Source organism: Periophthalmus magnuspinnatus, chromosome 8, assembly GCF_009829125.3.
Source record: "Periophthalmus magnuspinnatus isolate fPerMag1 chromosome 8, fPerMag1.2.pri, whole genome shotgun sequence".
NCBI classification, from domain to species: domain Eukaryota; kingdom Metazoa; phylum Chordata; class Actinopteri; order Gobiiformes; family Gobiidae; genus Periophthalmus; species Periophthalmus magnuspinnatus.
The window spans coordinates 18,427,625-18,454,455 of NC_047133.1; the positions used below are offsets into that span (position 1 = coordinate 18,427,625).

Consider the following 26,831-nt stretch of genomic DNA (forward strand, 5'->3'; position numbering starts at 1 on the left):
TAAAGAAATCAGCAGCCATTCATTAACATTAACAGCCCCTTTAACAACCTGATTTTGCCAGGTAATCAGCGAGAATTCACCTTTAAAAAAGTTGTGCCAATGCCTTTTAATTAACTCTAAACAGAAAATAACATTAGTACCACATTCAGCTAATGGGACAGTAGTAAGAAGATAAGGTTGAGTTTAGTAAAGGATCCAGCTGTAAACCTCTATTTGCTGAATGAAACTACACCGTGACTCACCAGACCATTGGTTTGGTTCTTTTTGTCTACAAGGGCGCGAGTGCTGCCCCCTTCTGTCAGCTCTATGGACGGTCCGGGCTCCCAGTGGGTGGTGGCTCGTGGGATTGGGGTGATGTCAGTGGGCCAGGGCTGGTTTGGGTTGGTCACTGAGTATGGACTGTCAAAATGGGACTCGCTCTTAGGAGAACAGCATTCCCTGGAGTGAAAATAAAGAACATATGGTTACATTTTTTATCCTTAAGGATTACGGAGAAGATGGGAGATCTTGTAGCGCAAAATCTCACACCCCAGGATTTCAAGATCTCATACTGCAAAATCTCGCAGCACAAGATCTTGTGCCAAAAGATCTCATACAGCAAGATCTCAAAACAAGATCTCGCGCCACAAGACTTCGTGCCGCAATATCTCACACTACAAGATAGTCGCACCACAAGATCTTGTACCATAAGATCTCGAACCACAACATCTCGTAAGACAAAACTGCCACAAGATTGTGCACACATGATAAAAATGATCTCATAAGATTTTTTCCCTCATGTTTTTACTTTTGGTTTGGACAAAAGAGGGTTAAGTGCTGCAAGTTATAAATTGTAGTTCAAAAAATATAATAATAGGTGAGTATTTATCAGGTAAGTACTTGTTTAGATGTTTGAGTACACGTTTTATTCATCTTGGCAGAGTTCAGTGGTGGATGAAGTACTCAGTTTTGTTGCTTAAGTAAAAGTACAGATACAGTGGTAAAAAGTTACTCAAGTAAAAGTGTAACTGTAAAGTATGTAAAAAGTAAAAATAATTCACAGATGTGTTGTTAATTTAAGTGTAAAATGTAGTGATACTGATAAAAATACAAATAAATTTCTTATGAATTTTGTGTATTTATTTTTGTTTGTTCAAAGCTTGAAAAGTACAGATACAAAAAAATTCTACTTACGTACATTACTACTTTTAATACATTACGTTCCACCATTGGTAGAGTTACTTCAAAACAGTAAATTGCAGTAGTATTACTAGTAGTGGTAGTGAAAGTAGTAGCTGTAGTCATCTAATGGATTTCATATGGCTTATTAAATTACCACAGGTCTAGAATGAAGTATCTCACTACAAACTGTATAAACTAACTTAAATGTGCACTCTGTAACTTTTCTGACGTGTCCACCACCTGCTCGTCTGCACAGAGAGAACATTTAACACCAGATCACATGACTGTATATGTAAGTCTAAGGACGAGTCACACCAGAACTGAGAAAAAAGGAAAAAAAGGGCTTTTGGTTGTTTTGCTTCAGAAAAATTGAATATATTTCAAAAACAAGCAAAATTGGATACTTTGGTGCCAAAAACGCAATTTAATAATCTGGTAATGAAAATGTATACACAACCCTACACATGTTTTTAATGCTTTATATTATTCTTTTATATATATATATTTGTTTTGTTTGTATTTTTTCAGTATTTTGAACAGGGCGCCCATGAAAAAAAGAGTCTAAGTGCTTTCATTGAGTCTCCCTGTATAAATAAAGATAAATTAAAAAAATACAGTTAATGCTTTGCCTGGAATGTTCTTGAAAACTGTGAGAAAAGTCGTCAACACAACCAAACCTCATTACAGGTCAGTTCTGTGGAGATGCAAGTCTGTTTACAGTAAGAATGCATGTTTGTTTTGGCAGTAAAAACACCTGCAGTTAAATAAATACAGTATCGATCAGTCCAATGCCATACAGCTGAACATGTAGGGCAAACATCTCCATGGAGACAGAGCAGTTACATAGTGCACCTTTAAGTTTGTACACTAAAAACATCAGTAATACTCACCTTTTACCTCCGTACTTTAGCCTGACGCATTTCAACAAAACCATTAATAGTAATTAGCCGGGGATTAACACTTTGTAAGTACTCGGATATAAAAGCTACAACTCACCAGCAGCAGTACGCAAGCAGAGCCAGAATCAATATGAGCAGGATCCCCCCTAACACACAGGAGACCACCACCACTGCCAAGAGCGAAGCTGCAAAAGAAACAGATTTACATGGTTTAGTCGATCAATGGAGATGCATTACTACAGCTGTTCCTCTATATTTACACTGCCAGTCACACGTTTGGACACACCCTCTCATTCAAGGTATATAGCTTACTTCATGCATGCATTCAATATGTAAAAAGTAGTAAAAATAAAGAAAAAAAAACACTGAATGAGAGGGTGTGCTGATTTGAACTTACAGTCGTTGCAGTTGAAGCCAGAGTAGCCGAATGAACACCTAAAAGAAACAAGACAAAAAAAAAAAGAGTGCTGTGTGAGACCACTACCACAAGAGGGAGCCAAACACTTTTCTTGTTTATTTGTCTGAATCATTCTTAAATAAAAACATGTTTATTATGAATTTGTTTATGCTTTATGAAGGTTGTAATTAAAGTAGTTAATAAGCCTCCCGTCCTCCCAGTGTGTCAGATGCCCTCCCATCCTCTTACATCCCAGTGTGTCGGATGCCCTCCCGTCCTCCCTTATCCTGTGTGTCAGTTTAAATTGCTACACTGCTATTTTAATGCATTTTATATAGCTACAAAGTTCTTAAAGTGCTTTACATCAAGGAACTACTCTGTATACAGACACAAAGAGGGGGAATTGAACCGGCAACCTTTGAATCGGTGGGACTTTGAATCAACTGAGCTACTTCTCCAATTATGCCACATTACTACTTGATATATGTGGTCATTATGTAAAAGTCGCAACAGTGAGGTTGAATACAAGGAAATAGAAGTAACGGGAACATCATGATTTTGTTAAGTAATAAATCTAGTTTGGGGACAGTAGAGGAAGTTGCAATTAAACAAGTAAATAACAGAGTTTTTACTTCTCCTGTGTGTGTGTTACACAGAACTACTTTGAAAAAATGAAAAAAAAAAAAAAAAAGGTACTCACGGTTCGCATGCATTATCAACTGCCTTTTGACCACTGGGACAAGCTGCCAAGAGGTCACAGAAAACAGACATTTAGAAACACAAATCAACCAAGAAGAACAAAAACAGACTATAATTATGTGAGGTTTACGTCATGTTATATTATTGTTATCTCATCAAAAACAGACCTGGAGTTGTGTTTTGTTTCATTCACATTTTTAAGCAACCCTTTATTATTAGTCTGTCTACATCTCCAAAGCTCACAATGCTGTGCTCCACCTTGTGATGTCATGAAGTGGTAGTTCCCAAGTTAACATCTCCTTTTACCTTTAGTTCAGTAGATATGGAGAATTCCAGGGCTGAAATCATCCAAATGATTCCAGTGAAGGTGTATGGAGTTTAAAAACACAGTGAAGCACTTCCTGTATTACCATACGATGACATCACAAGGTGGAACAGAGTGTTTTCTGTTTGAGAGAAGAACTCAGCCTAAATATACAGGATTTGTCAGAAAATAGTGTAATTTCAGCCCTTTAAATAACCATTAAAAAGTAGGTTTTGGCTTCTTCAGTTCTATTTCCTTGTATGTGTAAATATGCAGTATTTATGTTACTTAAAGCATTATTTTCAAGTAACAATATTCTTGTTTGTTCGATGTTTTGGCCGCTCACACTAAGGCTTTATAGCTGTAGATTTCCTGGAAAAAGTTGCTTGTATAGGCTCTGTCTGCTCTATTCTTTACTCTCGCTCCAACAGCTTCACTCCTTAACAACTGCGATTCTCCCAGATGTCTCCGGGGAAACGGCTGAATTAAAACGAAATAAATTTGAGAGATAAATGATAAAAAGGTCAAAGGTCGTCGAGCTGAAAAGGCCAGGAAGCCCGACCTCGGTCCGCGGCTCGCTCCCTGTTGCTTCACCGTCTTATTCTCACACAAAACTGTTAAGAGTCGAGGAAAACGGGGTTACTGTGCCTTTAAAACGACATGGGACTTAAACTCAGTGGGTGACCCGCTTTCAGCTCTAAAGACAGTGTTAATTTACAGTAAGTGGGAAAGTAAATAAAGGAATCGCAGACGTCAAGGGAGGTTTTTAAAGGTTTTTTTTTTTGTTTGGATTAAAATAGTTACGCTTAAGTCTCAGGGTTGTGGTTTTTTCGACTTTGTTTGGCATCACAACAACGTTCTATAAACCAAATTATTATTAAAGTGCACATTTTTCTGTTCAAGTCGCTAATAGCAGCGATCAGGTTCAACATCTGAGAAGTTAAACATTTATGAATTTACGTTTTGGATATCTGCCTGAAACTGTAAATAATAGGTGTTTTGAGTTTCAGTGAAGTTAGCTCCGCTCTTCAGACAAATATACGGCAGCATCCAGCAGTAATCTGACCAGAAAATACAATGTAGTCAATAGGAAAACTCTTGTTCCGATCTAGGAGTAAGACATTATAACAATCAGGGTATGTATCTATCTACTCTGTGTTAAATGTCATAATAATGATCAGATTGGACTGGCACAAGTCTTTATGGACTAATAATGATCATACACATTTATGTCAAACTGGATCTCACGCAAACGGACTATATTTTAAAAAATGTTTGTCTGAAATGTAGAAATTCTCGCTCTTTTAACAACTCGAGTTAAGGTAAATGGTTAACGCTAACAGCTAACGGTTTATTTAAGATTGTTTTATTCATAATCAGGATCAACAATGAGATAAACCATCTGCTTCATTCAGTCGTGTTGTGTCCAGTTAAAAACCTGTCGCCACGCTGTTGGTTTTCTGACTCTCGTAATGCATTGTGGTCTATATTAACCGCTTTAGTGACCACTGATGCTCACTACTTTTCAAGGTGCATTGTGGGTCATTTTTAGTGCGCTACATTTTCACCAATTGGACATATGGACTCAACTAAAAATGGTGTGTGTACCTATCTACTCAGAATGATGAAAAATTAGGCTTGTTGCCGTAGTAATTAACAATTTAAAACAAAATATCCAAGGTAGAAAGTCTTTAAATGATGAAGATGAACATGATAACACATCCAATTCAAACAAAACACAACTCCAGGTTTGTTTTTGAGGAGGTAACATCATTATAACATGACTTAAAGCTCACAAGAGTCAATTTTATGTAATATGGGACCTTTAAGTGATAAAAGTCGTACCTTTGCAGCTGGTGTTGGAGTAGAGCTGGTTGATGGTGACGTAGCCTGATAAACAGGTGCATATGGCACGACCGCTCACATCAGAGCAGGAGGTGGTGCTCAGATCACAGGGAGCGAGGGGCCCCGACTGGCACAAGTCTCCCGCTAACACAACATAAAACACAGCCAATCAAGTAATAGTAATCTAAATCAGTATTTCAAGTGATGAAAATTTAAAAGTGTAGATGAGATCGTGGCCCAAATGGACTTTAACATTTGACGGTGTATCAAACAACTGACAAAGAGTTAATATGACCAGAGTCAGGACTAAACCAGGACTAAATCAGGACTAAACGAGACCTAAACCAGGACTAAAAAACAACTAAACCAGGACTAAACATGGACTAAATCAGGACTAAACCAGGACTAAATCAGAACTAAATCAGGACTAAACCAGGACTAAATCAGAACTAAACCAGGACTAAATCAAGACTAAACCAGGACTAAATCAGGACTAAACATGGACTAAACATGGACTAATCCAGGACTAAATCAGGACTAAACATGGACTAAACCAGGACTAAACAGGCCTAAACAGGCCTAAACAGGTCTAATCAGTGTTTCAGTTTTGAGCAGCTACAACCTGGAACAGCCTTCCTGAAGATGTGAGACAGGCCTCTACTACTAACTACTTTAACTACTGTTTAAACAGTGTTAATCAAGCCATTAAATTGTCTATGTAAATTTGATTAGATTATCATTAGATGAGATACCGTTATAAGTTGCGTTGGACAGAAGTCCAGAACTTGTTGCCTTTATAGCTTGGTCTATGGCCCTGTTGACGTCGGTCACACTGATGTTTGTGTTCTCGTAGATATTGTCCACAGATGCGATTACACTTCCGTTTCTATATGGAGTAAATATAAAACAACATATGAAGTATACTGTATTTGCACTCATTACTTCTATTCAAGACTGTATCATAAACACAGTGGTAGAAGGTAATGAAGTACAAGTAGTTAAGTACTGTATTCAAGAAGTACTTTTAGGTATCTGTACTTTACTTAAGTACATTTACAGTGTGTACATTTTACTTTTATTTCACTACATTTGAGAGCAGTATCTGTACTTTCTACTCCATTACATTTTTTAACAGGACTGAAAAAAAAGGACTTTTCATACGATTAGCGGAGTTACTTTTACCATGTTCGTGGAAACATCCTGACTAAAATTCATAAGAAACGTTACAAAATTGATTTGTATTGTTCCTGTTGCCATTGTTTCATTTTTTTTTTTAAATTAATATCACTACATTTAATAAGTGAAATACTTTTACTTTACATTTAAAGTGCAAGTACATTTATAAACGGATACTTCGATGATGTCACTACTGTTACTTTATACCTCTGTATCTGTACTTTTACTTGAGTAATAAAATTGGGTACTTCATCTACAACCACATAACCAAAACACTCTCAGTTTAGCAACTAAATATGAAAAATATTTGGGTTTGGGTTAGTGACAATGTGTAGACTACAGGCACGGGAAACTGATCAGAAAACATTAGCAAAGATGTTGTATTATCATGTGTAATTACATAAGCTGCTTTAGTAAATATCTGCAGACAAAACCTAAGGCTGTGACTTGGTGTTTTATTGTTCTTTTCCTATGTATCGTGTCGTATGTTTATGTGAAGCATTTTGATCAGCTCAACTTGTTTTAAATGTGCTGTAGAAATAAACTTGAATTGAATAAGCTGAACTAGTAGTTACAAATTATTATTTAATTTAATTGCATCGAATGTATCTGTCACCGTGGTTACATTTTTCATTTCAAATAACAGTGTCGTATGTGGTTTGATGTGACGTTTATACTTACGTTAGCTTTATAACGTCTGACCTGATGTAACCCTTCTGGCCTTTGAGAATCTGAAAAAGCTGAAGAGAATAAAACAAAAACAATAAATCACTGGTGTCATTTTTACAAAGTTTCAGATCAAACTGGGATTGAACCCTGACCCTGACCTGAGCTGAAATCTTCGCTGCCGTATTTTGGAAAGCTGCTGAGGATCTGTTGCTCATTTCTTTGGAAAAAGTCAGAGAGACGACACGGAGCTGCCCGGGGAACACTTGGGCTGAGAGACAAAAATGTATATTTGAAGTAACAAAAAACACTAACAAAAACACAACTTTTACAATAGAAATGGATCATTGAAAATATTTTATTTCAAATCAGAACTATTGTGCTTGTGTCTGCTCTATAGTTATAATCTACATCTGTGGATCATTATGTTATAATTTGGACATTTTAACATTTATAGTGATTATTGTGACCTAGCGCACACTTTCACTTGTTCTTACACAATTATATTTATTTTAAAGAGTATCTTAATAATTCTCACCTCTCACACATTGGCCGTGGTTCAAATAGGTTCCAGACACACAGGCACAGGAACTATTCAGACAGACACTTTCAGCTGGGCAGGGCTTCTCGGGACAAACTGGACACAAAAAATTATTAGTTTTGGGTATTTATTTTATTTTTTCCACTTAGAATAATACCCTCTGTACACTAAATGGTTAATGGTAAACAGTGATTTTTTTTATTTTTATACAGCGCTTTTCCACTTTCACGTCACTCAAAGCGCTTTACATCAAGAAAACACTCACACATTCACACAAACATTCATACACCAGTGTACACACACACTGGGGGCGAGATGGGTAAAGTGTCTTGCCCAAGGACACAACGACAGTATTGATCTGTGGGAGCTGGAATGGCTCTACCAGTGATGTTTATGTCGAGATCAGCGGACAAACACTCTATCAACTGAGCTACTGTCGCCCGTATACAACGAGACTTTTGAGTTTGATGCATCCATTTATGAATTTTTATAAAAGCCAAAATAAATTTCCACACTTAATTTCTGCTCTATGATAAAAAAAAATAACACAAAAAGCTATAAATATACACATACCGATGACCGGGGCCACAGTAGCGTTGGTGGGAGCTGCAGTCGTGCCGGTGCTGCCCCCTGTAGGTGTCTGAGTGGTTATGCCAGTGGTCACGGTGTTTTTTGGAGACGTCTCTGTTGCCATGGTAACAGTTGTGACGACTGTCTGGGATGTTGATCGAGTGGTTATTACAGTACCGGTCGGCACTGAGGAAATACATATTCAAATGAGTATCGTATAGCAAGGTTAGCATACAATACAAGGAAGTAGTAACAATTCCACTTTTTAACAATAAAAAGGTGGTTGAAACTACTCTTAGCTGTTAGCCTGACCAGCCAGTATAATCTTCAGACCTGTTAAAGTGGGTTTGAAAATCGATGGGACCAAATGTAACTGGCTCTGTACACGGCACCATGTTAGCTAGCTAAATTAAACTACTTTTAACTTTTTAACTAACAATGTATTTAAATTCAAATTAATTAAAATAAAGATGCCCCAATTGTTTTTAAATGTAGAATACTTCAGTTTGTGGCATTGATTTAATCTTCATTATGCCTCAAGTTAGCATTAACGTTAGCATTGAAACACAAACATCTCTTTCTAAAGTGTCATCTGGTGAAGTAGGTCTACTTATTATTATTTGTGCAATGTTTAAGTTCCCTGTCCACTGCCTTATCTTTAAATATTTATTTATTTTAGCATGACTCTACGGAGCCCCGCAAATGACAGAAAGGAGAATAATAATATTTACAAAATAAAAAATAAAAATTATATATATATATATATATATATATATATATATATATATATATATATATATATATATATATATATATATTATCTTGAGGGAGTGAGATATTATCTTGAGGGAACATAATAATTTCTTTTCAGAAGCGCACGAGATATTTAACTTAAAAAATCTCATTCCCTTGTGATAATTAAGTTGTTCCCTCAAGATAATATCATGTGGGAATGTGATATTATCTCGTGGCCACTCATTAATAATATATTTGCAAATGTCCAATGCCGGGCTCCGTATAAACAGCAAAAACCTCACAGAGAGAAGTGGACAGGAAATAGTGATGCTAACAGTGATGTTTCTGGGCGTGGTTGTACACAGAGCCATTTCTGTCATAACATATCTAAATTTTGGATTAGCTTTACGCATTGTAGGTAATTTAAATAGTATCTTACATGTTTATTGTTATCCACCAGTGGTTCTCTGCAGTAATGAAACTTAGCATCTGATAAAAAAACATATTAACGATGGCTAGCCAGGCTAAGTAGCTTGTAACAGTTAAATATTAAACGGGGACAAGTGATTTTACACATTTAAGTGAAGTTTTGCTTTCTGCTATAATCATCTTAGCTAACTGTAATATTTGTACACATAGCTTAGCCCTATTCAATTATCTAGCCTAAGCTAATTGACTTTGAATAGTGCTATAACATTTGTACATTTCTAGCATACGCTTACACATTGTCCTCCTTTTAATACAGAATTGTCTAAAGGGATCAAAGACTTGGTCCTACCTCCTGGGGTTGTTGCTGAGGGACTAGGGTTGGTGGTATTTCCGGTAGGGTTTACGGTGCTACTGCCTGGGGAGGTGACTGTAGAAGGGATAGTAGTAGTAGTAGTGGTATTGGTAGTAGTAGGTGGAAAGGGTGTGGATCCAGATGAAGAAGTCTCTTTACTAGTTGAAGTAGTTGTAAGGACCGTGCTAGGGACTGGAGTAGACACAGAAGTATTTTGTGTGGTTCTTTCTGGAGTTGTTGAACTTGCAGTTGTAGAATTGTGGCTTGGTTGGGTTGTTGATGATAGTAAAGTTGAGGTACTGCCTATAGGAGTAGTACTATTGCCTGAGTTAGGGGTACTAACTGTCAAAGGAGTAGTATGATTTCCTGTATTTGCAGTTGTCATCAGTGAAGTAGTAGTAGTAGTATTAGTAGTTGTAGTACTAATATTGTTCGGTTGGGTGACAGATGTTGTAGACTGGTTTAGAGCGTTAGTAGTTTGTACCATAGACGTTGTACTTCCAGTGTTGTTTGTAGTAATAGCAGTAGTAAAATTACTTGGGCTCGTACTCTGTGAAGTAATTGTAGTAAAGTTACCATGAGTGATCGAGGTTGTTTGATTTGACGTATTTGGGGTAGTTAAAAGCAAAGTTGTGTGTTCAGTCATATTGCTAGTACTAGTACTATGTGAGCTGGATGTAGTAAACTGGGTTGTGGAGTGATTTCCAATGGGAGTACTTGATGCCATGGGAGTACTAGCTTGTGTACTATTTGAAGTAGTCGTATTAATTCCAGGACTTGTACTTGACTGGGTGGTAGAATTTGATGTCGTAGATACCAACGCTGTGTGCGCAGTACTGTTGGTATGGGCCGATTGTGTTGTGGAGTGGTTTCCAAAGGGAGTACTTAGACCTCCGGTATTAGGCGAGATTGAAGTAAAAGTAGTAGTAACGTTACTGTCAGGGCTTGTACTATGTGTATTCAGTGTTGTAAAGTTGTGACGTTGTGTCACCAAAGTTGTCTGATTTGCAGTATTTGGGGTACTTCCCATCAAAGTAGTATGTTCAGTATTGCTGGGAGCACTAGTAATAGTAGTAGTAATGTTAACTTGGCTTGTATGTGTACTCAGTGTAGTAAAGCTATGAGAAGGGGTGACTGAAGTTGTCTGATTTGCAGTATTTGGAGTACTACCCATCAAAGTAGTATGTTCAGTATTATTTGGGCCTGAAGTAATAGTAGTAATACTACTTTCGCTTATACTTTGTGTGCTAAGTGTAGTCAAATTCACTTGATGTGTTGGAGTGCCCGTTGCCATAGCAGTTGTTAAACTTGTATTCCCATCCGTAAATCCCGTGGTCTCTGTCATAGGAGTACTTTTAGTTGTGTTTCTGTCTTGCGGAGTAGAACTACTGTATGGCTTTGTAACCATTGTGGATTCAGTGTTGTGGCTACTAGCATTGTTTAGCGTTGTGGCATCTATTTTTGCAGTAGTGCTTATCATAGTAGTACTGGGTGATGCTGTGGTTGCATTGGTGTTCAGCTGTGTAGTACTGTGACTTTGACCTGGCATAATACTCATGGATGTTTGGATAGGACTAGTTGCAGAATTATTGCTGTGAGTGGTGGAGTTTGCATCTTCTTTGGTTGTGGCTGATGGAGCAGAGGTTTGGGCAGTTCTCTTGGTGGTGGACAAAATGGTGGTGTCTCCCCTCAAAGGACTGGATGCGGGTAAAGAGGTGAAAGTCGTGTTCTGATTGGTGGTTGGATTTTGGCCGGCGGTGCTGATTGGAGTTTCACTGGAGAAGGAGGTCCGTGGGGTTGTGTTCTCGGTGGTGGCATTTGTCGCTGATATTCCTGCAAAACAAAAAATGATATGATTTATAATAATGCATTTTTTTTTGCCAACCTCAAACCAAAACATGTTGTGTCCAAGCTTCAAAGTGTAATGCTAGCATGTACAGAAGAGGTCCATTATAATATCACACAGGAGATATGCTAACATGAATATCAAGCATATAATGGGTAATAAAAACTAGTAAGAACGCAGCAAAAAAGTGGATTAAAATCAAAAGTCAAGAAAATTTCAGAGTAATATTTCAAATAAATCCATTAATTTTCTTTCAGGAGCAGCAGTCTAAGCAGGGACTTTGAGATTTCCCCACCCCAGTCACCTCCTCCAGCTCCTCCATCGGGACCCTGAGGTGTTCCCAGTAGCGATGCGCGGGTTGGCTTTTGACTCGCAGGGCCCGCAGGTAACCCCCGGGTCGGGGCGGGCTGGAAAAACATCTATTTATTGCGGGACGGATTGGGGCAGTTCATTTTTTCACAGAAGAAAAATATGTAGACTATTATTGCTTTAGCCTATAAAATAACTAATATTCACCTACACTGGCCTATGTTTGATTATGTTTGATAATAAAGTTTACATAAGCACGTAATTGCCGCGATTAACCTATGATCCGACGCCACTGCGCCGCACCCCCTTTGTGTAGCACGGTGCACCACCCAGGTGCGCCACATCAGCCAACTACAACCACAGTGAAAGGAGCCAAAAAGAAGCAATCTGGAGACGGAAGATGAGGTACTATTTAGTTTTGAAAGAAAACTACAGCTGGTTCATCTTATTGACGGATTCACTCCAATTATGTTTGTTTTCAAGCATATTTTTCGCTAAAATAAAGCTGTATTTATTGACATGTTTTTATTGTGTATTTAATGATTGCAGGAGCGGGTTGGGGCAGGTTGTATAAATAGATTCTGCTGTGTGGGGCGGGCAGGGGCGGGACATACATTGTCAGAAATGCAGAATCCACGGGTTGGCAAAAAGCCCGACTCGCGCATCTCTAGTTCCCAGGCCAGCCCAGAGACATAGTCCCTCCAGCGTGTCCTGGGTCTTCCCCAGGGCCTCCTCCCAGTGGGACATGAACACTTCCCAGGGAGACGTCCAGGAGGCATCCTGAACAGATGCCCGAACCACCTCAGCTGCTCCTCTCCATGTGGAGGAGCAGAAGCTCTACTCAAACTCCTTCTGTGTGGCTGAGCTCCTCACCCTGTCTCTAACAGAGCACCCACCCTGCAGAGGAAACTCATTTAACCGCTTGTATCAACGATTTTGTGATTTGGGTCATTACCCAAAACTCATGACCACAGGTGAGGGTAGAACACAGATTGAGCGGTAAATCAACTCAACTTTCAACTCAACTCCTTTCAAATAACAATTTGTAAATTTTAATAATTTACTTGGTTCAATCTGTGGTTAATTTCAAAAGCAAAAATATTATCTGGTTATCACCATAGAGACAATCCATCAATATTATTGCTTTATGAAGGATCTAAAAGTGATGCATAGTGTCAGGATAAATAACTGTGCTTAGCTATTCTATATAACACTACTATGGTTTATTATTACACTGCTACAGTTCATTATGGTACTAAACGCTCATGTGAAGACAAGGACCAGATTACAGCTGTGACACAGATGTATGTTCAGGACATGTACAAGATATTCTATATCTATCTATATATATATCTAATCAAATAGCTGAGTAGGGCAATGACTTATTGACAGGCATGTGCTGACACAGGACTCATCACCCTGGTCAAGCCAGTAAAATTCCAGCAAAGTTGCTTCAGCAATTGAAGCGTGAGACACCCCCCACAAGGATGCTAGTCTGATAAGACTGTGCAGCGTGCCAAGAGCCTGGCCCGTGCACCAAAGAAGAGGAGCTAAATCTAAACCATGGTGGCTTCCCACTATAGTTTGTGTATAAAACTCATTGTATAGGTAGCAGAAACTAATGAACACGAGAGGAAAGGCTGTTTTCCTCAATAGTTTTGGATTAATTAGACAATCTGATACAACAATACAGCCTGTTTAGTCATCATGTACCAAACTTATATTGGATTATGCTTAACTACTGTCATTGTTGAAACCATACCAGATGCTTTTCCATTGTTCAGACTAGACAGTGCTTAAGTGTCTTGACGGGATTAGAACCAGCCATCTTACAGTCAGAGAGTGAGAGCACCACTATTTCCCCATACTACTACTATCCTCCATATACTATCTGTATGCAAATTGGAAGAAGTACAAAAGATGCCCCAACTTCTAAGGCTGAACAACTTTGGAAAATAAGTCTTTTTGTTGCTGTTTTCTAATTAAGAAAGTCATTTGACATGTTGACTGCAGCACTATTTCCTCATGCTATTACTTCCAATAATAATCCTTTTACCATAGTCACATCATGGGTCACACTTACAGATTCTATGAGCAAACAGAGTGCATTGTATAAAGTTTGCTATCTCGTGAAAAAAATGAGAAGAAAGCCCCATTGAAGAGTTGACACGTGACTTCAAAAGAGCCCTTCACAGACTAATGGTCCCATAATGCATCTGTGAAGTGCTCAGGATCTGCAAACTCTTAACGCAGGGTAAACAAACCTTTTATGAGCGATGCTGTAACAGAGGACAAAAGCCGACTCGATACAAACTGCTGCCTGTGTTTCCATTCATGTCGTTGTGTTATTCTTTCACTGACACCAGATGACAGATTAGCATAAAGCTAACCTCTCCTCTGCTTGTCTTTCTTTCAAAACAGCCCACTTTGTGTCCTCATTCATCGGGTTCAAAAACGTCTTCAAAGGCCCAACAAGTCCGTATGATTACACTGGATGCCCTCCCTGATAGTGACTACGGATGCACCGACCTGATTCTGGTATTGGATATGGGTGCCGATAATGATAAATATGCTGGAGCAAATATCGGCTTCCAAATATTAGTTCAATCGATATCCTGGTTAGACATTTTAATCATGTAATAAGATTTACTGGTTGTAGCTGGCTGGAAAGTAAATGGTAAATGGTTTATATAGCACTTCTGCACTGAACTCAATTTAAATCAAGGAACCACTCACTCATTTATCATTCATGCACCAGTGTACGCAGACACTGGGGCTGAAGCGGGTTAAGTGTCTTGCCCAAGGACACAACAACAGTACTCATCTGTGGGAGCTGGAAACACACCATCAACCTGCAGGTTTGTGGATCTGAGCGCTCAACCAGTCAAAACACATTTTTGGACAATATTATGCTATTTTAAACACAAAATTATACACGTTTCTTCATTATTATTACTTAGTCTGATATTAATTCTAATATAGGACCAGTTTAAATATATTAAAGGTCCTATATATCGTAAAATTATAGCCATGTTGTAATGCAGTTACCTCCCCAAAAACATACCTGGGGTTGTGTTTTGTTTTATTCACACGTTTGAGTAACACTTTATTATTAGTCTGTCTACATTTCCAAAGCCCAAAATGCTCTGTTCCACCTTGTGATGTCATGAAGTGGTAGTTTTCAAGTTAACCAGTCCAGTCCTAGTCCAGTAGAGAATGGCAGCTCCAGGGCTGAGATGATCCAAATGATTCTAGTGAAGGTTTGTGGAGTTTAAAAACGCAGTGGAACATGTATGACTGAAATAAAACACAACTCCAGGTCTGTTTGCGACAAAGAAACAGCGTAACATGTCTTGGGACTCATTATTACGAGTATATTTGTCATTTTTGTATCTAGATAAACAGAAAACGAGGGTTGTATTCTCGCTGCTGTGAAGTGAAGCCTGTTCCTGGTTAGGTTTGTCCTCATTTAGGGTTTACAGGCTCAAACAGGAAGACCCCGAGCGTGGACACACAGGAGGGGGGGGGGTTTACTGCGGACCCAGCCTCTTCACTCTAAATCTGTCCACACACTCTCTGAATCTCTTTATTATAAAAAAAAAAGAAAAAAAAAAAGGTAAGAAATTAAGATGTAGTGAGATAATAATAAAAAATGCAGTTGATGAATATTGTTTTGTATTGTGAGTGAAATCATTACTTCCTTCAATTCATTATTCATTCAAAATAACTTACTGAATTACTTTATACATTTAAGTCTATTACACGTACTCATTTAAATATACCTGTTTGTGCTACTGCCAATTTTATTTTATAATTTAGTAAACATTTTAGGGATCTTTACTTTACTTAAGTGCATTTTACAGTGAATATTTTTTACTTTTACTTTACTACATATGAGAGCAGTATCTGTACTTTCTGCTCCACTACATTTATGAACAGGACTGAAAAGTAAAAGTTTTTTTTATTATTGTCTGAGACCTGCTGAAAAGGCTGAGGGTTTATTTTAACATGTTCATAATTTGAGCAAAACAAAAATATACAAATAAAAAACAGGAAGGAAAACAGATCGATTTAGTTGTTTCTGCAAAATTCAGCACAAATCTTTATCAAAATCACTACATTTGAAGGTTTATAAGACTACAAAATCAGCGCGAAATAATTTTACTTTTTAGTCTTTCAGTAGATTTTTAAATAAGTATTATTTCATGTGATACTTTTACTTGAGTATGTTTTGGTACTTTTACTTAAAGGTCCTATATTACACAAAACTGACTCTTAAGAGCTGTATGTCGTGTTATAATGTTGTTACCTCCTCAAAAACAGACCTGGAGTTGTGTTTTGTTTCATTCACACATGTTTGAGTAACACTTTATTATTAGTCTGTCTACATCTCCAAACCTCAAAATGCTCTGTTCCACCTTGTGATGTCATTAAGTGTTAGTTTTCAAGTTAACAGCTCCTTTTACCTTCAGTTCAGTACAGATTAGCAGCTCCAGGTCAAAAATGATCCAAATGTTTCTAGTGACAGTGTGTGGAATTTAAAAACAAGGTGGAGCACTTCCTGTATTACCACATGATGACATCACAAGGTGGAACAGAGTGTTTTCTGTTTGAGAGAAGAACTCAGCCTAAATCTGCAGGTTTGTGTGTTAAACATGAGTGAATGAAACAAAACACAACTTCAGGTCTGTTTGTGATGAAGAAACAACATTAACATTATATTTTCCACATTATTCAACAAAACTTACAAACCAGGAAAGTGCTTTGGCGATATAGAAGCAACTAAAATGAATTTAAGAAAAAAAAAAGTTGGGAAATTTTAAGAATAACTTTTTTAAATGAGGCTGCATATGGACTTTTCTACAATCTTCTTATTTTGGGATGTGGCCTGATTCTTCTTAGACGACTTCACACCCAGAATAGTAAATGTACACAGTGATATTCTCCCTCTAAGTACACATCCTGGTATTACTAATGGTTTTGTCTCTTAGTAACCAGGATGCATAAAAAATGAATGCTAGTTTTATGAGTGCTATGCACACACACACACACACACACACACACACACACACCCAGAGTCACATCACTGTTACGAGTGAAGCAGTGCTGTCAGATGGGATTTCCACATATATTTATTATGCTCTGTTCTTGTTACTGTGAAAAGATAAGGATTTGTCATGGTTATGTTTCCTCTTTGGTAAACTAGTCATTGTGAACTGTACAAAGAAGTGGACTAAGTGAGTGTGACGTCACCCACAGCGTTCTGCTCCAGTCAAATGAAGATCATCGAGGCTAGAGCAGTTATGGGGCCAATTTGGAGTTTCATATTAGAAATTCCAAACGCGAGTATCATAGCAACCAAAGAGCCAATCCGGCGCGAGGCTGTTAAAGGTAACACCCCTTCCCGCCGCGCATTGCTGGTTTAGCTGTGAGCAGGTGCTTAGCAACGCTGTCAATCAAACCTCTTGCTAACGTTAGCGGGAGCAACTTCGGGGAAAGATGGCGTCAGATTTGCCTGTTATTAATATTCACATCTTAAAGCGAATAAAAACACCAGGTTCAGGTAGAGCGGGTTAATAGGAACATTTTAAGAGCAAAATGATGAGTCTGACAGCAGCAGCTACAGAGAGAGGGGTGACAGTTTTTCAATAGAAAGTGAGATGGAGCCAGAGTCGATAGAGCCAGAAGCGTCCATGATCACTTCCTATTTTTAATGTGGTGGCAAGCAGGTTAACTATGTCCATTTAAATATACAGTCTATGGGTTTAAGTCATGTTCTAATGTTGTTACCTCCTCAAAAACAGACCTGGAGTTGTGTTGTGTTTAATTCACACATGTTTGAGTAACACTTTATTAGTCTGTCTACATCTTCAAAGCTCAAAATGCTCTTTTCCACTTTGTGATGTCATGAACTGTTAGTTTTCAAGTTAACAGCTCCTTTTACCTTTAGTTCAGTAGAGATTGGCAATTCCAGGTTTGAAATCATCCAAATGATACTAGTGAAGGTGTGTGGAGTTTAAAAACACAGTGGAGCACTTCCTGTATTACCACATTACATCACAAGGTGGAACAGTGTGTTTTCAGTTTGAGAGAAGAACTCAGTCTAAATCCGCAGGGTTTGTGTGTTAAACATGTGTGAATGAAACAAAACACAACTCCAGGTCTGTTTGTGATGAGGAAACAACATTATAACATAGATCAGAAAACAGCGCTTTAAAAGGAATATTTCATAACCAGAGTGTTGTCCATAATGGAAAGATTATATTCAATAACCTGGCTTGTCAAAATGATTTTTAAAACCAAAAAGATTAAATCCACACAATTTTTTTTTCTGTCAGTTCTTGGTCCAAACCTTCCCGCTGCGTCAGTGTTAATACGTTAGGAAGGAATTTCATTATTTCAAGATTAGCTGTGTAGTGCTGGCTCTAAAGCTGACACAGTGGTTTTGTTTTGCATGTTTTACGACTCATTTCATGTTCTTCTATGACCCTGTCAACGCACCTGTCCAGAGAGAAGTTTCTGGAAAGAGGAAGAAGCAGCACAATGAGAAAACATGACCTGTCAGCTGAAACACAACAGGAATTACCAAAGGTTCCGATGCGTTATGACATTTACTAACTTCCATTTATCACTATGTTGTTGTGACTTGTAATGTAACTCTTCTGCTACGTGTGTTGTTGTATGTTGTTGCTTTGCACGGAAAGTTCCACGGTATGGCATTTAACGTATATTTCCCCCCGTAGAGACACTGTATTACTGTAAGTAGGTGATGTCATCAGACCAGGTTTCATCTGTGGAGAGGCCAGTCTGCGAACAATAAGAATGTACATTTTTTGCAATAACAATAATAATAATAGGTTTTTTATCTCCATGGCAACAAGCATGTGGCACACTTCCAACGAAAAAATGTTACAGAGTGCAACTTTAAGGCACAAATACAGTGACATTTTTCTTGTAAGTTTAGTGAATTCTAATTTAAAAACAATTAAACGGAAACTGGAATGGTGTTTTACGTAATTTTTTTTGCAACATGATCTACGCCCTAAAGTGAGAATGACTAACTGAAAAATGTTTGGCTAATGCTAGCTAGCTTGTGAGCATAGTATTACTTGACAGCAACTTGTTTAACAGTGCAAATCAGCTCACTTGCTGTAAATCCAACTAAAGTAAAACAAAGCTCAGATTAAAGTCTAACTTGACTAAGAGAGCTTTAGACGGAGCAGTACCTCTGGTTAGCATCACACCCCCAGGGAATGTTGATGACATCAGCTGCGAAGTATCAACATGCTACCACTATTCTACCTCCATTTACAAGTTCGATTTTGTGCAAATATATGTCATAAAAATTGACTTCATGCCTCTTATTATTATTATTATGACGTAACTATAATGTTAATAAAACCACAAAGTCATTTACATAGATTCCTTTCCAGGTAAAGTTCTGTTTGGTGTCAGTGTTTCAGGTGAAGAGGAACATGCAAAACAGAGCTAACAATAAACTGAGTCAATCAAAGGCAATATGTGTTTCCAGACAACAGCATTTTCATGATCCAGTTTGAGGAAGTAACATCTACAAGACGTATTTTTAGAAGCGCTGTACCTGTCCTCTATATGGTACAGGGGTCAGGGTTCAAACAGCATTGTCAAAAATGTGAACCCAGATAATAATCAATAGTAAATGATAGGCCTGTATCAGTAATCACTATAGCGACATGAAAGATGGAACAGTTAATGGTAGATGGTCATGTTTTTATACAGCGATTTTCCACCTTCAAGACACTCAAAGAAGTTTACAACAAGGAACCACTCACCCATTCACATACACATTCACACACCAGACACTCTTGCCCAAGGACACAACAACAGCATTCATCTGTGGGAGCTGGAATATTTATTGCATGTACAATTTCTTTGCAAGGATGTGGAGATTTTTGGCATCTTCAAGTATGATTTATAAGATTTGAGCTGTAGATGGTTGGATAAATAACTTCTATGTGTAATTATTAGTTCATTCTGACATGTATTTGTTGCATCTCAGCCCTTTTAATGATACTGTCTCTTTAAAAATGGGCTCACTGGAATAATCCTGCTTTGTGTGAGTGGCGTAAAGTAGTTTCAATATTATCGTTATATTTCTCTGTAGCGATATATCATGCTTCGAAATGTGTTATCATGGCAGGGCAGGTAAATGAGTATTGACGAACAGAAGAATTTACAAAAACAAGACAAAGTCGGACCTTTCCTGAAAACTTCTAAATGGTAAAAGGTCACATTTTTATATAGTGCTTTTCCATCTTCAAGTCTCTGTCATGATGCCTGTTTTTCCTGTCCTCCTGTGTTCTCTCCCCCTCCCCTACCTGTCTGCCTGGAGCTGGGCGGAGTTCCTGACTCCTCCCGCATGCACCTGGAGCGCATCAGCGCAATTACCTTCACCTGCTGCCGAGTATATGAGGGCTCAGCAGAAGACAGAACCGTCCACGTGTTCAACGTGAATGCTCCAGCCTATTTTTGCATTTTGTTACCTGTCAGCCTGTTTGCTTATTGGATTTTTCACCTCCTTCCAGATTCCTGCCCTCGCTCGCTCCTGCCTTTGTGCTCCAGCTCCGGTATTGTCTACCCTCTGCCCTGCCTCCTGCCCTGTCTTGGTCTCCGGTGTGCTTCCCGTCTCCTGCTCTGGCTCCCGCTCTCTGGATTACCCCAGCTCAGTCTCTCTCGGTCCGGCCCCTGGTCTCATCGTGTCTCGGTTCCGGCAGTCTCTGCTCCCGCGCCAGTCCTGGTTTATCCCGCTCCTGCCCTGCCCTACGTCCCGTGTATGATTAGCGAACAATCTGAATTGACTTTGATCCTCACTGTAAATAAACGCACTGTAAACTTGCCCCCGAGTCTGCACTCTTTGGTCCGCACCCGCAGTAGTCGTTACGACAGTCTCAAATCACTTTACATCAAGGAACTACTCACCCATTCACACACATTCATACACCAGTGTACACAGACACTGGGGGCGAGGTGGGTTAAGTCTCTTGCCCAAGGACACAACGACAGTATTCATCTGTAGGAAACGGCATCGCACCACCAACTTTCAGATCAATCGACCAATGCTCTACCAACTGAGCTACTGTCGCCTTTTTAGAATGATCTGGATCTATATCAGAACTACAAGGCCATATGGTATTTTAAAGAAAGTACAAATTACTTTTTATCAAAGTATCAAAACTGTGTAAATGTAAATACAGAACAAATATATTATCAAACGTACAGTACATTTACTTTTTAAAATATACAGTTGTGTTATATAGAGGAAGGCTGCTTAAAAGAACAAAACAAACCAATGAGCAAAAACACTCTGAACTTATAAGGTAAGAGGTTTGCTGAATTGACTGTGGGAGGGGTTAAGAAAAGGGACCTGTTTCCGTGACGATATAACCCATAATAACACACAGACAGTACAGTAAGTGTGTGTAATTAAAAGCACAGTGAACCTGGAGCACAATGCAGCCGAACGACTTATCCAAAGTGTGATAATCCCGCACAGACACAAAGAGGCTGGAGGGGTCAGGCTAGGGTAAGGGCTAAGGTCACCTGCAGCAGACTGGAGCCAGAGGGAGGGAGGGACGAAGGGAGGGCAGGGGGATCATGGAGGTCCGGGTTTACCTACTCATATCCTGCTTCCAGCCCCCTAAATCAATGTAAGGCAATGTGGAATTTAAAGGTCCCATGAAACAAAACACAACTCCAGGTCTGTTTGCGATGAGGAAACAACATTATAGCATCGTAAAAGCGTAGGGGACTTCCACCAGAAAAGCTACACATTGCACCTTTAATATAAAATACAATCTATACATTCTCTCGTCTCTTGGAGTGTAACAGAAGCACATGGTCAGATGACGCAGCCGGGTGTTGATGTTTAGGTTGTGGGAGCACTTCAGGGCACTTCCATTCACAGGACACAATAGCACTCTTGTGAAGTGTCCGACTGTCAGCTCCAGTTCCCTAAACGCATCTCCACTTCCTGTCCACACCAGCGCCGACGCGGGCCGGAATAATAGTCTGATTGTACATGAGACAAACCACTACACACAGTGATCTTTTATTATAGACACAAGACATGGGGAACGCAAGAGTAAAGTTAATATCTGTCCAGTGGCTCGGAGAGTTTCCCGTGTCAGGGTTATATATGTTTATCTGTTTGACTGTTGAAGTTTTGTAATATTAGAAGTTTTTATGTAATAGTATTAGCTTTGCCATGGTAACGTGATTCATATTTTTGATGCCAATACATTTAAGCTCAACGTAAATGGCATAATTCTTCATTTTTATATTACCAAACATAAAGCAAACTGGAGTTTCCATACAAGACTAATAGTTAAACCATATAATAAGATCAGGTGTAAAATGTCTGTGAAGTCTGCTCTGTATTAGTAAAGATAAGCTGGTCATAACAAACATGGTTATGATTAAACATTAACCATCACCTTCTGTTCCATTTCACACTGGTTAACCAGCTGTTTATTTAATATTAACCCATCAATGCTCACATTTTCCCCAAAGATGAAATCATAAAATCCATGTTCAATTTGTACTTTGACATGATCAAGCCAAAAGTACATGACAAATTGAGTTTTATGGTCAGTCGCAAAGAGGTTTTTGATCAATTTAATGTAAACATACATCCATTTTGGCTTTGGTTGCTGAAATAGTGACATTTTAAAATATTGCATTGTATTGTTATATGTTGTTGTTTTCAGTTTGCCAGATTTTGCTGTTCATATAACACAATGTAATTATTCCTCAACGTGAGAAAGATGCTGCTCTCATATATGAGTGTGAGCAGCATCTTTCATTTAATTTCCGAGGGAACCTTGGATGTTCTTCAGAGTTGTCCCAGTAGCGGCTAAAGAACCCTACATGTTCTTCAGAATCCTCTCCCTTGCTTAGAGCTCTTGAGATGTTCTTCTGACTTGTTTCCACAGCAGATAGAGAACATTTGATGTTCTTTTAACTTGCCCCAAAGGACCCCAGAAGTTCTTCAGATTTCTCTCTATAGGTTCTGAAGGACTCTGTGTGTTCCTCGGATTTGTCTCTCTGGATGTTCTTCAGAATTCTCTCTAGGTTCTGAAGGACTATGGGTGTTCTTCAGACTTGCAGCTAGAGGACCTTAGATGTTCTTTAGACTTGTTTCTATAGCAGCTAGAGAACCTTGGATCATCTTTTGACTTGTCCCAAAAGACTCTAGATGTTCTTCAGATGTTCTCTCTATGGGTTCTAGAGGACCTTGAGTGTTTCTCAGACTCTCAGTCTCTCATGCAGCTACATGATTTTGGACATTCTTCAGACATGTCCATCTAACAGTTACGTGACCTTCGCTTTTCAATAACTGGGGGTAATGGAGAAGGTGCAGGGATAGTGGACATTATCAGTGTCTCTCCTGACTCCACCAGGTCAGTGTGGTCCTGGACATCTCCCTCTCACAGTCTATTTCAGGCAAAGGAACCCAAGTTCTCATTTTAAGGACAATTACTTTACAAATGCTTTTATGATTACTAGAGACCTTAAAGATGAAGTGTACCAAAAATTATAGATCTGGCTTAAATTTAAATACCTTTACTTCCCATTTATTTGAGAGAATTCTGGGCGTCATCTTCTCCTCAAGGTGTTGGAACTTTTACATAACCATCTCTGGTCACGTGACGACTTACACTTAACGTGATATTGCTCACATTTCATCACAACCCTTTTTTATGAGTCCTAACAACAATTAACTGAATAACCAACACATCTTTGACCATAACTCAAACAAACAGAACTCAAAAAGGTGTATCCACGGTAACACAGTCCTAAACACAGGTCGTGTGCGAGAAGAGCGCCGAGCAGTGACCCCCAGTGAGGAAGGGCCCGGGGCCAAGAGCCGGAGCCCTCATTAGGACTCGCTCATGCGGGGAGCCGACCTGCCACCTCTCCCTGCACCAGCTTCAAAACACTCTGTCCACTCACACACGAGGCTTCAAAGAGGAGGGGGTCTGCTACCTGCTAATTAAGGGTCACCTAATGAGACTCACATTCAGGGTTTTCTTTACGGGCCTCTGGATTTAAAGATGGCCGACACATCGGGACACAGTGAGGGGCTTCTTTGAGCACGAATGGTGTTGACTTCAAGGACTGTTCTCGAGGTTTTGGTTTACACAGCAAGACACTTTCAGGCAAACAGGGAGCCAATTAATGTGACTACAGTCGGGTTTGCCTGCAGACAGTGATGTGCGATTAATGGTAAATGGTCACAGTTTTTTATACAGCGCTTTCCCACCTTCAAGACACTCAGAGCGCTTTACATCAAGGAACCACTCACCCATTCACACACACATTCATGCGCTTGTATTGTGGGCTAAGTGTCTTGCCCAAGGACACAACAACAGCGTTTATCTGATGGAGCTAGAATTACACCACCAACCTGTGGGTCAGTGAATCAGACCAATCTACCAACGGTGTTTACATTGAGACTAGGATTCAAACTGCCAACCTTTGGATCAATGGATAAATGCTCGACCAACTGAGCTACTGTCGCCTGTTACATCAAATTTTTGCAGTACATTTAAACACAATCAAAAAAGATATTCTGTTCTGAACGACATGTGCACTTATGGGAACCAGACCTCGAGCGAAGTCTGTCATCTTTGTCATTTTTGTGATTCATGTTTTAAAATCTCCAAACTACTAAAGTATACAGCATTCCAATTCAAAATCCTCAACAAGTTAAGCTTCGCCAGAAAGCAAATAAATGTATTTTATTTTCTCCTTATCAACCAGTGGTGGTGGAACGTAACAAAGTAAAAGTAGTATGTACGTAAGTAAATTTGTTTAGGTATGGATACTTTTTACTTTTACTTCACTACATTTGAGAGCAGATATCTCGACTGAAAAGTAAAAGTTTTTTTTATTTTTGTCTGAGACCTGCTGACGGTTTATTTTCAAGACCTTCATAATTTGAACAAACAAAAATATACAAATAAAACAGCTAGAAGAAAAAAAAAAAGTTAATCAGTTGAACAAATTTGAAGCTTTGTAACACCTCAAAATCTGCGTGAAATACTTTAACATTTTACTCTTTAAGTACATTTTTGAACAGGTACATGTGATCATGTCTTTTACTTTTACTTGAGTATTTTTTTTGCTCCAGTATCTGTCCTTTTACTAAAGTACCAAATTGAGTAGTCCATCCACAGCTGTAATGAAGTCCACAAAATACCCATGGCCCACCTGACCTTTACGTCTGATGGAAAGTGTCGTTCAAATGGATCCTCTTTCAGTTAAACAAGGTGTTTTAAATTAGTTCTGTTTTCATTTCAGTATTTTTAATGAAAGTTTAAATATCAACCCTGAATATCACCTTTAAACCTGGATGGGACTTCCCCGTAGCCACCTGCATGTCCTCTTTCATTTCTCATACAGTGAAAATATTTAACTTTGGATAAACACGACCAAAGTTCAGTCTGGGAGATAATAAAGATGCATCGTTCATATTTGGATCAGCAGTTTTTATATTTACATGAATTAAATGATTTTTTTCTATACATTGGCAGAAAAGACTTTAGCCTGTGTCTATCATGAGCCATCCAAGTTCATAACTCGGCCTTCTACAGCTCAAATGTCACTATAGGGAGAAAACGAGCCAAACTTTTCCTAATATTAGCGATCGAGTGTTATTAGTTTTTTCATGACAGATTTGCAGCCTACAAACCGGCTAATCCAACAGACTACACAGCTATGAACCAGCAACAAAGAAAAAGCAACTAGGAATCATCCAGAATATCGTTATAGTTATAATTATTACTCACTGTTAGCGTCACTGTGCAGTTGTATCTCCATGAGGTGTTTGGAGTCATGCTAAAATGAATAAATATTTAAAGATCAGGCACTAGTGCAAAGAAAAATATTGATCCCCAAAAATGATTGTTCCATCTGTTATGTATTGAATGAGAAGTCGATACTAGAGATTGACTGATGGGTTTTTTTTTTCATGGCTGATACCATTTGCTTAGAATCTAGAGAAACCCATGGTCGATATTTTGGGGGGGCCGATATATAGCCGATTTTGGTGATTTTCCTCAAATTAAGTTATTTAAATTTATGACAAACTCCCTCAAGCCCTTTTTAACATGTTCTGTTCAGCTATCTCTTCATTAAAATATGTTCCATAGACTGTATATATAAATGGACATAATTAACCTGCTAACTGCTGCATTCTAAATAGATAGTGATCATGAACGCATCGAATCTTGCTCCAATTCACTTTTTATTGAAAAACTGTGGCCCCTCTCTCTGTAACTGCTGCTGTCAGACTCGTCATTTTGGTCTTAAAATCTTCGTATTAACCCGCTCTACATGATCCCAGTGTTTGTATTTCCCTATTATGTCCATAAATCAAGATATGAACATAATAATAACAGACAAATCAGCTGCCTTCTTTCTCTGAGGTCGCTCCCGCTAGCGTTAGCAGCAGGTTTGGGGTGGGAATCAGCGTTACCATCAGCAACTTCGCACCGGATTTTCTCTTTTGTTCCTATGATACCCCTGGTCGTAATTGCAAAATATGGAACTCGACTTCAAATTGGCCGCTATACCTGCTCTAACCTCGATGAGCTTCATTTGACTGGAGCTGAACGCCATGGATGATGTCACTCTCCCTCAGTCCACTTCTTTATACATATGTCTACGCTATTTTCTATGTAGATCCATGCTCTTTGCATGCAATTTCCTACTAACCACAACTAACTTCCTTTGTATAAATTACTGCAAAAAGATCACATTGCGTTTTTGTGATGAAAATATGTTCCATCCATCTCCATGATATCACCAGAATGTGCAGAACAAACCTCATTCTCCCTCTTCTCTTCTTGATCAGTGTTGT

General features: G+C 38.7%; 1 protein-coding gene across 4 annotated transcripts in view; it reads right to left on the bottom strand.

Moving 5' to 3' along the window:
- Positions 1-26,831, bottom strand: part of si:ch211-198m17.1 (mucin-2) — a 37,162-nt gene that overhangs the window by 3,381 nt on the left and 6,950 nt on the right. For 2 of the 4 annotated variants that reach the window (XR_004541695.2, XM_033971786.2), the window contains exons 2-13: positions 9,772-11,607; positions 8,262-8,444; positions 7,686-7,784; positions 7,309-7,418; positions 7,163-7,221; positions 6,058-6,191; positions 5,306-5,449; positions 3,158-3,200; positions 2,458-2,495; positions 2,158-2,245; positions 243-438; positions 81-116 (exon numbers count right to left, since the gene is read on the bottom strand). Coding sequence is in view for 3 of the 4 variants with exons in the window: in XM_033971786.2 (XP_033827677.1) it covers positions 111-116; positions 243-438; positions 2,158-2,245; positions 2,458-2,495; positions 3,158-3,200; positions 5,306-5,449; positions 6,058-6,191; positions 7,163-7,221; positions 7,309-7,418; positions 7,686-7,784; positions 8,262-8,444; positions 9,772-11,607 (2,936 nt within the window). In the remaining variant the exon portion in view is untranslated. The remainder of the gene's footprint in view (positions 1-80; positions 117-242; positions 439-2,157; positions 2,246-2,457; positions 2,496-3,157; positions 3,201-5,305; positions 5,450-6,057; positions 6,192-7,162; positions 7,222-7,308; positions 7,419-7,685; positions 7,785-8,261; positions 8,445-9,771; positions 11,608-26,831) is intronic. The other 2 variants (XM_033971785.2, XM_033971784.2) reach the window with 1 other exon arrangement.